Genomic DNA, 14,997 nt, shown 5'->3' with positions numbered 1-14,997 from the left:
TAATTCAAATAATTTTGAAGGTGCCGGGGAATCAAACACAAGAATCTTATTCAGGCAGAGTCTACTACTGAGCCACATTCCCAGCACCATGAGTTAATTTTTAATTTTCTAGTCAGTTTCTGTCTTCAGAGGAGTTGAGGAAGTTTTAAAATAATCTGCTAGAAGCTGTTCCAGACCTCTTTGGGGATCACACACACACACATACACACTGTCACAAACAGAATGAATAGATCCTTTAATCCTCAGGAGGGCACTGTGGAACTGTTCTTATGGTTGTCTGCCTGGGGAAGATTCCTTTGTTACTCAAAATTCGTGGGGAGCACAAGAGCGGGCCTCCAAGAGAGACAAAACTTGTATATTTTCACTTACTTTTAATTAAAGACAAACCATGAAGATATTTTTAAATGTGAAACTGGAATGTGTATGTTTATTGATAAACATTCATATTAAAACTGAACAGAATAATTGAGCTGTTTCTACCTGGGAAATCACATTCAAATAAGAAAACTGCTCTTGTGTAGTTTTACGTCCATTTGTAGAGCAACCCAGACCAGATGTTTTCTAAATTTGATAATTTTCAGTCCTCAGCTCTGGTAGTACTGATTGTAAAACTAAGTAGCTTAAAACAAGTCTTTTACAACCTCTGTTCAGAAGAAGTTGGCTTTTTAACATGCTTCTCGGATGCCCTCTTCCCCAATGTATAAACTGAAATCTGTTACACGATTCTCCAGAACAGAAACAAAAACAATGAAATTATTGTTCAGATAAAATATTATAGGTTTATTTAAAACTTAATTCTCACCTTGAGTATGCAAAATACAAACTCCACAAAATGTTCATTTTTTTTTACTTTGTAGTTTACAAATATACAAAATAGAAGTTTGCTTGAATTTATATTACATATTTATTAAGGCAAGGAACTATATAGAAAAAAACACATTTGTTCTGCTTAAGGCATACTTGGGAATAAACCATGGTACAAATTATTGCACATCTGAAACCACAGTGCATAACAGACTGTCTGCATAAAAAATGTAAAAGAAGTAAACCAGGCAAATTTACCTGACTTAGGTCATACATGTAGATCGGAAGACAAAAATAGATTTTCCTTGTCAAAGTATGCAGCAGTTTGAGAACTTTGGCTTCCTCATTTGGTACCTTTAGAACCAAGACTCACCAAGCACCATCATGTAGGCTATTAAAAAACACATTTTTCTGTACCTGAATTTCTTCCTCTTCTTCTAACATCATAATGGCTTTTAGAAGGCAAAGAGAATACAAGGTGATCTTTATGCTTAATATTGCATGGAAACACAATTCAAGGGAATTCTGGTCTTCCCTCCCCCCCACCCCCAACTCGCGGATCTAATTTATACCCTGATATCCAAACTTCCAGTCACCCCTTGGCATTCTGTAAGTCCAGGCATGTTCAAGTTGGATTGAGAATTGGAATGATAGAAGATCCAGTCACAGACCCCGTCAATTCTTTGATTTGTCTTTTTCATTCCTCCTTTCTACTGATCATCCGTTCCTTCACAAGCTGACTCCTGGGGAACTTGACCATGATTGTAGTGCTTGTCAGCTGGGCTCCTCCCCCGTGGGAAGACGGTGTGTGAAAGGTTAAAAAAAAATACTGAATTCTCTTCTGGCAGTGTGGGTCATATCCACTATTTGGGATTTAAAAGTGCCTCTTCATGTGTAAGGCCAGGTGGTCCGACCTGGAAAAGGCCCGGTCGCACTTCTGGCACTGGAACGGGCGGTGCCCGGTGTGTTTGCGGTAGTGCCTGGTCAGTTCATCGGAGCGGGCAAATTTCCACCCGCAGCCATCCCAGTCACAGTGGTAAGGTTTCTCACCTGTAAAGGGAAATGGGGGGAAAAAAGCTGAAGCCATAGACAGAATAAAGAAGAGAGCTCTATTATAACTGGAGGCCAGATGCTAATATCAACTCCCCAGATGCCCCCTTGTGAAAGAATCTAGAAATCTCTTTATACTACTAAAGGGCCACATTAAATTTCACATCAGTACTAGTAAATAAGCATTTGCTGTTTTTTAGGGAAACAGTACTTAAGCAGTGAAAACACACAAACCGCCCACATCCACATTGTTGCCCATATCCACATTGTTATCAGGCTAATGTCTTTCATGTTTTAAATCCAAGACATCACAGTGGTGTCAATGAACTTGGAAATATTGATGCTGTCTCTGCCCAAACGAAACAAAAGTATCCTATCCCACTTTTTCCCCCCATGGTACTGCCATTTCTGTTTTTTTTTTTAAAGAACACTATTATGTAAATGATTTTAGGAACTCCAAGAACCTTAATAGTTAATTATTGCAATCTGAATAAAATCTAATTATTTAAACTAGAACTAACAGGAAGGTGATCCTGAAAAGAGAATAATTTAGAAAATTAAAATTTGATTTAAGAAAAAAGCCATCAATTTTTGCAGGGCAAAGTATAATTTCCTGATTACTAGATCAAGGCTTTGCCCAACTAAGGAGAGGCCCACATACCGCTGGGAATCTCCCTGCCTTTTAAAGACCTAACAAAACTGCATATTCAAGCAGATATCATCCATCAAGCAAAAGGCTCCTGGGCAAAAAAAAAAAAAAAAAAAAAAAACAGGGGCCGGTTGGCTGTCCTCTCCTGTGATCCAGGAGATGAAGGAGATTATACACAGATATATACCACAAGCACCCAAAAGAGTGGGTTCACAGCTATCCCATAAGCCCCGGGGACACCAATCTGCCTGCTTTCTCAGCTTCCGTCACACTACCTGTGTGGGTTCGCAGGTGTGCCTTGAGATGAGAACTCTTTGTATAGGTTTTGCCGCAGCCGGCATAATCGCAAGTGTGAGTGGCGGTCCTTTTCCGGGGCCATGACCTTCTTCCCCTCTTTGGCTTGGGTTCCTCTGGCAGGCAGGAACCAGGTGGCATGAGCTCTAGGGGCGAAGAAGGTGGGGTCAACATCATGTCGTGGGCCCCAGAGAGCCAGCACACGCAGGGCTCCCCAGCCCCAGTTAAGAATCCCCTGGACTGACCTTGGTAGTGGAGTGGTGGGACCTGTGGCTGCATCTGGTCGGACAGGAAGGGTGGATAGTTTGGTCCCGGATGGGGATGGAATCCTGGGGGAAGCGGCAAGGCTGAGTGACAGTCCCGGTTGCTCAGCAGTTCCTCGGGACCCAGGGTCGGGGTAGTCCTGCTGGGGAGCTGCCGCCCCAGGGAGAAGTCATGCGCGCTAGGCCGGTGCCCATTGCTGAGCGGGGGTCCAGCGCCCAAGTGGGCCTCTAGGGGTCGACCGACCGTGCATGAGGAAACCGCCTCCTGCTTGATCTTGGGGCACATGCGAGGCGGCCCGCTGCTGTAGGGCGCTACCACCACCGGGTGGCTGCCGTCAGGGCTGCCTTTGCTAACACTGATGACCGACGGGCTGCCGTACTCGCTGCCAGGGGCGCTCAGCGATGCCTTCAGCACAAACTTGCCCATCAGCCCGCCACCTGGCGGCTGCGGTTGCTGCGGCGGAATGTACACGGGGTCCAATTCGGGCCTCAGGAGCTCCGCCACGAAGCCGCCAGAAGGGCTCACATCGTTGATGTCCGCCAGGTTGAAGGGAGCCGTGGGAGGCGGCGCTGATTCCCGGCCATAGAGGAGGCCGCCGCTGGTGCCGCCTGGCGTCACACCCGGGTCACCCCCGGCCCGGATCGGATAACTGAAGCTGCAGGTGGAGGGCGCGCTGGCAGGGCCGCTACTCGATGGGGATGAAGAGGATGAGACTGACGCCGACGAGGACACGGTGGCGGCCACCGACTCCTGGTGGGACAATGAGTTGGAGAGAATAAAGTCTAGGTCCAGGAGATCGTTGAACTCCTCCGTCTCCCTTCGGGGTAGAAGGGCCGGGTTGCTACCACCGCACGCAGCGCTGGCTCCGCCACTCTCCAGGTCTGGGGCCACGGTCGCCGCCGCCAGGTCGTAGGGGCGACCGGGAAGCACCGGGGGAAGTCGCTTCATGTGGGAGAGCTCCTCCCGCCAGCGCTGTGGGAACAGGGTTGGAGAGAGACCGTTAATGGTGGTCCCCTATAACTACCCGTCGCAGTGACTTCTTGGCGAGCCAAGCGCACTTGCACCTCCCAGACTTGGGGAATGGGCAGGGCAGAAAGCTCCGGGGGACTCCAGATGCCAACGCTGCAATCTCTGCCAACACCCGGGTTCGAGGGAAGCTAATGCGTCTGCATGTTGTGTCTTCTTGACTGCCTGAACTAGCGCCCCGGACCCTCCCCTTTCCAGATCCCCGAGACTCTCCTGCCACCCCCCCAGAATTGGGACACCGCGGCTCTCCCGGTGCGCCGTTGCCACCCGGCCGCCTACGCGCTAAGCTCATTCGGGCCGAGTCGGTGTCTTGGGACTTGGCTACCTCCAGCCGGGTTGGCCCAGCCGCGCAGACCCTACCTCCTGCGCGCCTGGGGACCTGTGAAGACCCGCTGTGCGCCCCTGGCGGCACCGCAGTGCGGGACCACACGCACGTACCCGACCCAAGGGCGTGGAAGCCATCCTGGGAAGGCTGTGGAGTCCGCGAGGCGGACACTCCTTCCCCTTGTCAGGGGTCTCTAAGTGACCGCCGGGTTCTGCTCGACCACGTACCACCCACAGAAATCCACTAGGTGCTCCCTGTAGCCTTACGTTATTCGGGGCACCTGCTGGACGCAGTGTCTTCTCCCTTCCCGCCGGGCCGGACGCGAACGTGGAGAAGGACGGGAGCAGCGCGTCGCTGACAGCCATGTCAGACTCGCCAGGTGGCTGCCTGCGGGGCGCACAGGGAGGCAGAAGTCAAGGGCCACTCTCCACCGCTGCTCCAGTGGCGTCCCACTGATTCCCCTTCCCACCCAATGCCTCGCATCTTACTTACCTCATTAATGTGGGGCCCAGAAGGTCCTCGGGTGCCCGAAGCAGCTGGGGTATCCGAACCCCAAAGTCAAGAGGGGGGTAAAAAAAAAACCTTAGAAACGGAGCCAAAAACCAAAAAGAAAAAAAGAAAAAAGAAACAACCCAATTGCCCGAGATTCTTCTTCTTTGGATTAAATATATATTGAAGACGTCTTTTTAAAAAAAGTTCCTTTGTATACAAAAGTTTTAGAAAAGTCGTAAACTCTTATAAAAATAGACAATCAGCAAGGCGAGTAAGTAGGTCCGGTGGCCAGGCTGAGTTCTCTTCGACTCAGCAGCGTCCCCCACCGCTGTCGCGGTCGCTGCGGCTGTAGTCGTGGGCGCAGGGGCTGTGGCCGGGGCGGTGGGCGGGCGGCGCCGCCAGGTGAGAATGGCCGCGGTGGCGCAGAGCTGCGAGCTGGGCGGCGGCGCAGGGCGCGGAGTCCTGGGGGTTGCGCGGAGCGCGCGCGGCCATGGGCGCGGGCCACCGGCGGGTGGGTGGGTGGGGGACCAGAGGGGCGGGGAGGGGCACTCGGCGGCTCCCGGTGCCGCCGCCGCCCGCCACCGCCTCTGTTCCCCGCGCGCCCGCAGCCGCGCTCGTTCTCTCGGGCCGGGGAACTGCCGGCGGCCGCCGCGCGCTTCTTACTTATAACTTCTCGGGAAGCTCCTTCCCCGCCTCCTACCCGCTGCGCGCCAGGGTCCGCCGTCAGACCCCGCCCCCTCCCTTTCTTCTCCCCGCCCCCCCTCAGCCCCCCCGCTCGTTGTCATAGCAGCTAAATAAACAAACTCGGCGCACGTGGGGGCGGGGGAGAGGGAGGGGCGCGGGCGGGGCCGGGCTGGGTCGTGACGCCAGCCCAGCAGCTGGCGGGTTGGAGCCGTGCTGACGCCGGCGGCGGTGGCGGCGACGGCTCCGGTGCTGGGCGCGGAGAAGCGGGCGCAGGTCCGGTGGCTGCGCGACTAGTTCTTCCGCGCTGCCAAGGTCAGCTTCCCAGGGTTCGAAGCTGGCTACCCAGAAGGCTGATGGGGGCTAGGGGGAAAGTGACGCGACCCCACCCCTGTGCGCGTACGCGCTCGCCACGCTCTCTGCGCACTGTGGAAGAGCGCGATTATCCGCGTGACTCATCCAGCCCCCCCTCTTTCGCACACGCACGCTGGAGTCCGGCTCCCGCCCCGCAGTGCCGGGGCAGGCGCTGGGCCTGGTCTCGCACGGGTCCTCCTGGGGCTGCCTGCCGGGTGGGGGTGGGGATAGAGAGGAGGCGGTGCGCAGCATTCGGTGGCGAGGAATAGGAGCCTCAGAAGACTGGAGGAGTGTTCTGCTCCTGCAACAGGCGGAGAGAAGCCAGAATGGAAAGACAGTCATAGTTTTAATATTTAAAGGAGTGAAAGGACTCGAGAAGAGGGACTATGAGGCGCGGAGACACCTTTCAACCAGACATCTCAAAGCACTTTACAAGCTACGCACTCTCCTTTCCACTTTATGGATAGGAAAACTGAGTCATAAAGAGGTGAAATGGCGAAGTAAAGGTCAAACGATAGCTCGTTGTCTTAAGCCAAGGCTCCGAATAGGTCAAGCCCACCAAAAGGGACTTAGCTGGAAAGTAGCCAGGTGCCAGGAAGTGGCGTGACCAAGGTGGGACCCTGGTTCCCCCAAAGTGCACACCAAACCGGCACAGCCGTCCGTGTCCACCGGGAGGAGGAAAGGAAGAGGAGATCATTATTTCAATCTTCTAATGCTGCCTCCCCACCCCACTCGCCCCTTAGATGGTGAGAAGTAATTTTCCAGTCGGGAAATGTTTTCGCCCTCATCTCTGCAAACAGTACTTTTTTTTTTTTTTTTAAACGTGAGTGTGGTGTTCAGTATCACTTGCTAAACGTAGGCTTGCGAGGTGTTTACTTTGGATTCCAGCTCGCAGAGCCAGGCTCCGCCCGCGCCCTCTCTTCTGAGCCCCCTCTACAGTGACGGCTGCCCCTGGCCGGTGTCAGCCAAGGAAAGAAAAGGAAAGAGGGTCAATGGGAATAGGAGTCGATACTCCGGCACCACGCTGCGTGTGCTCTCATCCTTCATGGAACTCCATTTGCCACGTCCTTTTTGTTGTTGTCACCTGTTTGAATCTCGCGATCCTGGTAACTATTAGGTTTCCTCAGAATATTTGTTATCCCTGATTTTTCCACTCCTCGCCGACCACAGAAACATTCTTGGAATGTATCTCGCCCCAAAAGAATCGAGTCAGGCCACTCTGCCAACAACAGGAATCTCTTAATATCCAGGGTTGGACGCCGGTGAGGATCCTCCAGCTTGGCTTTGGCGGAGGGGCGCGTGGGCGAGCCGCTGGGAGTGGGAAGCATGATTCGGCAGGGAAATGATGGTCCTCCCCTCTGGCATCTCAAGGGGTTCAGCACCACCTCCATAGGACCAAGCCAGTTACTTTAACTTCGAAAATATTTCGCTTCCAAACGTAGGAATCAAGAAAGGAAAACACCTGCTACCCCATCCCCCACCCCTTTCATTATGATGGCGAAACCCACTCGGGATGCTAGGACTTGAGGGCTGCATGGGAAATTCGCCACGTTCGCATTAAGTCCCTACACCCTCGTGAACTTGGATGAGCCCTTGAATCGCAGCCATCACCCTCGGGATGTAAACATATAAGTCAGGACTTGGAATTTACGACTTAAGTAGTTAGTGAACCAGATTCCTTTCTGCTATGCTTTTATTTATCTAAGGCAATAGCCCCTCCCCCTCAAAAAAAAAAAACACCATGACCAGCACAAAGAAAAAAAAAAACGATCTTGTACAGATGAATTGGAAAGCCGCTATTATTATGTCATATAATTAAGACAAGATTCTGAAACTCAGTTGAAAAAGATGAAGATTCCAAATGAGCTTCTGAAGGTTAAAAAACAGTGTCTTTTAGCAGGCAACTATTATTCCTCCGACTGCATCATAAAAGGAAATCGCTATATTCACCCAGATTTCTAAAAGAGGTTTAGAACCTGGAGTTCACAAATCATCCCCTTTCAAGGCAGGTGCCTGGTGCGACAACAAGGTTATGACCCTCCCTCTCTTCAGAACAGGTAGGGCCAGAAGCGTTAAATCCCTGCCCTATATAATTTATAAACATGAGTCTGAGTAAACCTTTGATGACTAAATTGCACTCTAAAATAATAATAATAGAAGACACCCTTTAAAGGAGAATTAAATACTGGTGACTTTATTTCAGCAAACTGATATTACAAGTTTTGTGGTATGGAAGTTAATAATGTCTTTGGAGTTTTTTTTTTTTTTTCCTTACAACACAAACTGCATTTGTTGGCAGGTGATGTGATGGACGCCATTAGTGGTAGGGGGTTAATGTGGATCCATGGAGGAGTATGATAGACTGAAGAGAGAACCCCAGTGTTTAAGTGAAGGACCCTGCACCCATAACTGAGAATGGCTCTAGGCACACAGAGCCCTCTGGGGGCCTGGCCTGGGCTGTCTGGTGCATAACTGCTACAGGACTCAGGAAAAGCTGCTTTTATTAAAAGGTGAAAGCAAGGTTTTTTTTTTTTTTAATTTTTTAAAAATTTGGTACTGGGGATTGAACTGAGGGGTGCTTTACAACTAAGCTACATGCCAAGTTCTTTTTATTTTTTTTTATTTTGAGACAAGGTCTTGCTGAATTGCTAAGGCTGGCCTCAAATTTGGAATTCTCCTGTCTCAGCCTTCTGAGTCATTAAGATTACAGGTATATGCCACCTTGCCTGGCTATAAGGGATGATTTTAAGTACCCACATGGCTTTGAATGAAACCCCTATTAATAACTGTGAGGGGGGCTTGCAACTTTAACAAAGGGGCTAGGATTTTCTTAGCTTCCACTTCAATCTCCCTGTAAACTCCAGTTTCATTTTTTGAAACTGGGTCTTGTGTTACCCAGGTCTTAGGCTGGTCTTGAAATCCTGGGCTCAAGTGATTTCTTGCCTCAGCCTCCTGAATAGCAGGGCTTTAATCTCCATTTTATGGAGAAGTTAAGAAAATGGGCTTTGAGCAGGGCACGGTGGCATTTGCCTATAATCTCAGCAACTTCAGAGGCTGAGACAGGATCACAAGTTCAAGGCCAGCCTCAGAAATTTAGTAAGGCTAAGCAACTTACTGAGATCCTGTCTCAAAGTTAAAAAAAAAAAAAAAAAAAAAAAAAGAGCTGGGAGATTTAGCTCAGTGGTAAAGGACTCCTGGCTTAAATTCCCAGTAACCCCCAGCACCACCTCCCCCCCAAAAAAGTGGGCTTTGACACTCAGTTTCCTATCCTGAACTGTACTGCTTTCTAACTAGGCCTTTCTTTGCTTGTTTCCTTTTCTGTAAAATGGGAATATTAAAAATACCTATTTCTTGAGAGTGATGGGGATCAAATTAGATCTCCTAAGTGCAGGATTTGTTACTTGATATATAATGGCTCTTTAGTATCACCAGTATTCTCCAGGGCACCATAAATGAACTTGTTGAGGATAAGGACTATTGTTTCATTCACTAATATATCCCCAGGACCTAGTTTTGGTGCCTGCCTAGCTGTATATTTATATATAAATATAAATATATTTCCAGGGCTGGGGGCCTGCTTCTTGTGCCTCCCCAACACACCTTTCAACAGCTCCCTTTGCCCAGAGGAGCCATTCAGAACCGCTTACCCTTGTGGACCCAATGTTTCCTCCTTTCTCTGGCTCTAGATAAACTTTCCAGAATCATCTCTGGAGACCAACCCCACCCACCCTAAACTTTTAACTGGATGTTCTTTCAAATCCCTGAATATGTGATGTATATTTTCATCAGCTGTTTTTTTCTCCCTTCTGAAATGCCCTTTCTCCCATGGGGCCCTCATCAAACTCCAAAGTCCCTCCTTAATTGTCCCTTGCCTGTGGGTCTCCTTTGAGGTTAGCCCTCTTTTCTCTGAGCTCCAGTAAAGTGGTGTGGTGACGTTTTTCTGAGGACTTGCATTGTCCGGCTGCACATTGGTAGGTAGCTCCATTTCCACTGGGCCAACGTCAGCACACATGCCCAGGACAGAGCTGTCACTGCAGAATGAATGACAGTAAAACTGCTCCTAGGGCCGGGTGGGGGAGGGGTGGGGAGCCCCATCTTATCCACAACTTGTCTCTAGTGGAGAGTTCACGGGCTTGGTTTCCATCCCTTCCCTTCCTCCACCCACTCCTTTTCTTCCTTTGAAAAGTTTTATAAAGGAGACACACACAAAAAAAAAATCCTCCTTAACTCTGTCCTCTCAAAACACTTGGACAAAGAGAGGGATCCGGCAGCGCCAAGGCATTGTAATAACGAAAACTTGAAAACACAAACAGAAATAACCAAAACCCAAACCAAAACCAAATGGAGTGAGAGTCAACTTCTTTCCTCAGCCAGATTCATTGCCTTTCAAAACCCAAACTTGGGGTATTGAAGTTTTTAGAGCAGAAAATGAATCACAGACGCTTAAAAATCAATTCTCAGAAATTCAATTAAAATCTTTTTTGTAAACCCTTAGGTTCAATCACTTAAGTTACATTCTAGGGACACAAACTTAGGCCCAGTACATCCTTTTAAGCTATTTTAAAAGAAAACCTGAGGGCTGGCGATTTGGAACACTTGCCCAACACTTCCTTGTGCAATGCCCTGGGTTCAATCCCCAGCACTGAAAGAACAAAGAACCAAAAACCTTAAAATTAACGGGATTACCTTAAACATCTTTGAAATACTATTTGGATAGCAACAGGTAAAATTCAGCTTTTTAGTGTCCTCAGTTCTGAGATATTTAGAGATTAAAATTATTTAATTTGGGGGTTATCTTCCCTACTCCATACTCCTGATACTAGGGATTGAACCCTGGAGGGTTTTGCCACTGAACTGCATCCTCAGCCCTTTTTATTTTTTATTTTGAGACAGGGTCTCACTAAATTGCTGAGGCTGGCCTCAAACTTGCCATCCTCTTGCTTCAGCCTCCAGAGTAGCTGGGATTATAGGCAAGCCTCACTAGCTTGCTTATTCTCAAAATATCTGTTGAAGTAGGGAGTGATATTTATAAAGAGTAAGATATGTTGCAGGAATATTTTTGTTCATAAAAGAAATTCGAGTCTAATACCCATCTTTATCTGGTGTGTCTTTTAAGACCACCAGAAAAATTCTTTAGATACCATAAACATTGGAAATAACATTTAAAAACAAATGAGCTAGCAAATTCAAAAGTATCCTAATTTAAAATTTAAATGAAAAATGTAGGGCTGGGGATGTGGCTCAAGCGGTAGCGCGCTCGCCTGGCATGCGTGCGGCCCGGGTTCGATCCTCAGCACCACATACCAACAAAGATGTTGTGTCCGCCGAGAACTAAAAAATAAATATTAAAAAAAATGTAAAACTATTTAAATGACCTAGCAAAGAAGGCAAAGGGACTGAGAAAACCTGTTGCTGGAATTTTCTTCTTAACATGGTCCACCAAGCTCTATTTCTTTTTGGAAGAGAGGGAGAATTAGCTCCAAAGGAGAACTGAGACATTATACTATCCAAGATTTTACTTTCTTTATCTAAGAAGCCTCGTGCCTCAGATTCTTGGATTAGGACAGTGTCATCCTTCTGAGGAAAACATATTTCCCTGGTTTAAATCGGATTAAAGGGAACATTTTTGTGTTATGGAAAGTATAGGATTTGTGAGGGTTTGGAAATGAATGCTTCACACCCTGAGAAATGCAAACATGAAACAAGCAATTCTGTGTTTAATTTTCTTCTCAGTTCGTGGGCCGGACAAGAGAGTAGGTTATTTTTGCCAATATGACATTATGTTCTTTGAGTCAGGGAAATGATTTTTTTTTTTTTAAATTAACAATGCATTTGATTATTCTGTGGTTAGTTCTTTTCCCTATTGTGCTTCTTAATCGATTCTAATGTACTGGCTGGTGGGAAGAGTGCTGGAAGAATGGTGATTACCAATGTTCAAAAGGAAAAGAAAAAAAAACCCAAAGAATTTTCTGGCAATATCCAAAAAGCCTCCCGTGGTATTGGATGCGTTGTTTCCAAGTGGATAAACTGTGATTTAGACACAACCTTGTCTTATGCCAGGGATGGCCAGAAGCAGTTTGGAGGAGGAAGTCCCTGCAAGAGTTCCTAATCTTAGAGAAGTTCCTAACAGCATAGTAGATATTCGAAAAGGTAATCTATTCAGAGTGACCTCAGTCTCTTTGTAGTCACTTATGATGAATTTTTCTGGTTGCTAAATTTAACCAACCAAATATTCTGATGTTTCATTCAACAAACTCGGTTTTCCATTAAAAAAAAAAAAAAAGACTGAAGACCAAACAGTATCTTTGGTTTATCTGAATGCAGATTAGGGTGTCATTGTCTCAATTTAATTCTTTTGAGTCCTCTTGTTGTAACTTAATTAAGGAGGGCACCTTGTCAGGTTTCACTGGGTTATGGGAGATGAAGGAATAGCAGGCAACTCGTGTACCAAGACTGGTGGAGGGAGGCAGGGGGGCTCTGTTACCTGAGGATTGGACTCTAGGCCCTATTTGCCTCTTACCAGCCCAGAGACCTTGGGAAAGTTACATCATCCAGTTCTGTACTTTCCTTGTCTGTAAAATGGGTCTATGAATGTACCTACCTCACAAGCTGTTTTTTTTTTTTTTTTTTGTGAACATGAAGTGAGATTTTTAGAGAGGAAAGGTACCATTAGCTGGGCATGGGGATACACATCTGTAATCCCAGTGACTAGGGAGGCTGAGGCAGGAGGATCTCAAGTTTGAGGTTAGCCCCAGCAACATAGCAAGGCCCTAAGCAACTTAGTGAGATCCTGTTTCAAAATAAAAAATGAAAAAGACTGGGGACGTGGCTCAGTGGTAAAAATGTAGCTTTTACTTCAATCCCTAGTACCAAAAAACAAAAACAAAAACAAAAAAAAAATAGCATTAATGTTATTTCTCCTCTTGATCAATGAAACTTGACATAGTAACTTGACATTGGTACTGTATCACCCATCGCTGGGAAATGATGCAATACCTTGAAGACCACAAGGCTTTGTCATGGTATGTTCTTTCCCCAATACTCAGTGTCACTGTAGATGCAATAATCAAGGACTAGAGTCACTTACGACTTCACAGACACTGTTTTTGTTTGTTCGGTACTGGAGTTTGAACCTTGGGTCACTTAACCACTGATCCACATCCCCAACTCTTTTTTTATGTTTTATTTTTGGAGACTCTTTTTTTATGTTTTATTTTTGGAGACCTTAGGATCTCCCTCACTTGCTGATGTTGATCTCAAATGTGAGATCCTTCTGCATCAGCCTCCCAAGTTGCTGGGACTATAGTTTTTAAGTAGTCCCAGACACTGTTTTAAGTAGGGCCAGGTACAAATTGGGAATCACACTTTCTTAGTGCATGCCAGGATTGGCAAAGACCTTTGTTGGGTCTTGTTAAATCCAGAAAGACTGTGACCTTGAACCATATAAGATAGTTTTGAGTTAGGGCAAAGGGGAATTTCAAAGTCAAGTTCACCACTGAAGCATTATAATCCTGATTGACAATGTTATGTTGGCAAAGTTCTGCCTTGTCTTTCTTGGAAGGAATACTGGAAGGAGATCTGTATTCTCTAAGAATTGGAAGATGGGGGGACATTCAAATTGAAAATTACCATCACCACTTTCAGATATTATACCTGTACTGTGCTAAGCACTTTGTATGCCTTGAGTTATTTTGTCTTCACAACCTGCTTGTGAGTTCATGCTGGTGTAGAATAGGCATTTAGGAGGCAGGCTTCCGGGGGCAGAGATCCTGCTTGGCTTACTCTTATTCTAGAATGTAATGCAATTTTTCTGGTACCTTGTAGGTGCTCAATATATATTTTTTGAATAAATCATCCCATTTTATAGTTTAAAAAACTGCATTATGGTTGGACTTGGTGGCACATGCCTGTAGTCCCAGCAATTCCGGAGGCTGAGGCAGGAGGAGTGTGAGTTCAAAGCCAGCCTCAGCAATTTAGGGAGGCCCTAAGCAATGTCTGAAAAAAAAAAAAAAAAAGGGCTGGGGATGTGGCTCAGTGGCTAAGCAGCCCTGCATTCAGTTTTTAGTACCAAAACAAAATAAAAAATAAAGCAACAACAAAAATCCAACAGCTGCGTCTGAGGCTAGGGTTTAGCCTGGGGGTACTATGTACTTAGCATGCCTGAGGCGTTGGGTATGAACCGGTTAGGAACTAGCCCAGGGAATGTAGTCAAGTTAGTGAGGCAGCCAGTGTCTTGGAACCCACACAGGAAAATAGACCTGTGCTTTGACTGTCCTTTGTCCTCCTTTGTGCCTATCCTCAGTTGTGCCTGGCTTCCCCACACCCAGAGACCCTGGATAGATTTTTTGGCATTTGTGTACTGGGAATTGAACCCAGGGTGCTCTACCACTGAGCCAGGGCCCAGGGATGGGGAAGAATCTTAGGACCCAGCTGCTTGTGGTGGATATGGATGGATAAGTTTTCTAACTTTTTTTTTTTTTTTTGGCACTACTGGAGATTGAACCCAGGGGTCTTTACCACTGAGCTACATCCCCGGCTCTTTTTTAAATTTATTTTTTATTTTCAGAGGGGTCTTGCTAAATTGCCGAGGCCGGCCTCAAACTTGTGATTCTCTTGCCTCAGCCTCCTGAATTGCTGGGATTACACGTGTGTACCACATGTAATCATGTCTGACTTTCTTGTATAGGCTTTTAATCAGTAATCTTGTTTTCATTTCCCACATGCACCTCACTTTCTAGTTACCTGAGGCCCCAACATCAGGAACCATTCAGGGGTCTTGCATCTTGAAATCAGTCGACTTAGTTTTCTGCTTTATTTAAATCTGTGTCCATCTGTCCATCTGTGTCCATCTGTCCATCTGTTTCATTGATCCCACTTTTCCCTGGTTGGGTTTACCTTTCCAATTTATTTACAATTATTTTAACAGGGTTCTAGAAGGCAGCATCAGAAAGCATGTTTATTACACCATGCTTAACCAAAAATCCCTTGCACCTTTTATTAGTTTGTTTATTTTTATTTTCCAGCACTGGGGATTGAGCCCAGGGCCTCATGCATCATG

General features: G+C 46.9%; 1 protein-coding gene across 2 annotated transcripts; it reads right to left on the bottom strand.

Moving 5' to 3' along the window:
* Positions 1–758: 758 nt before the first annotated feature.
* Positions 759–5,535, bottom strand: KLF4 (KLF transcription factor 4). Of its 2 annotated transcripts, XM_081264378.1 has the most exons (5): positions 4,905–5,533; positions 4,679–4,799; positions 3,043–4,033; positions 2,779–2,943; positions 761–1,854 (listed from the first exon to the last, which is right to left on the bottom strand). In XM_081264378.1, exons 1-5 carry the CDS (start codon positions 4,907–4,909, stop codon positions 1,679–1,681), a joined length of 1,458 nt encoding a protein of 485 aa, XP_081120504.1. In that variant the 5' UTR covers positions 4,910–5,533; the 3' UTR covers positions 761–1,678. The 2 variants fall into 2 exon arrangements, with proteins under 2 accessions (XP_081120503.1, XP_081120504.1); XM_081264377.1 differs by having other exon boundaries at positions 759–1,854; positions 2,779–4,033; positions 4,905–5,535.
* Positions 5,536–14,997: the final 9,462 nt, after the last annotated feature.

The sequence above is a fragment of the Spermophilus citellus genome, assembly GCF_964194105.1.
Source record: "Spermophilus citellus genome assembly, chromosome: 2".
NCBI classification, from domain to species: domain Eukaryota; kingdom Metazoa; phylum Chordata; class Mammalia; order Rodentia; family Sciuridae; genus Spermophilus; species Spermophilus citellus.
Note: the sequence above shows the minus strand (reverse complement) of the source record. Positions and strands in the feature narration are given on the sequence as shown.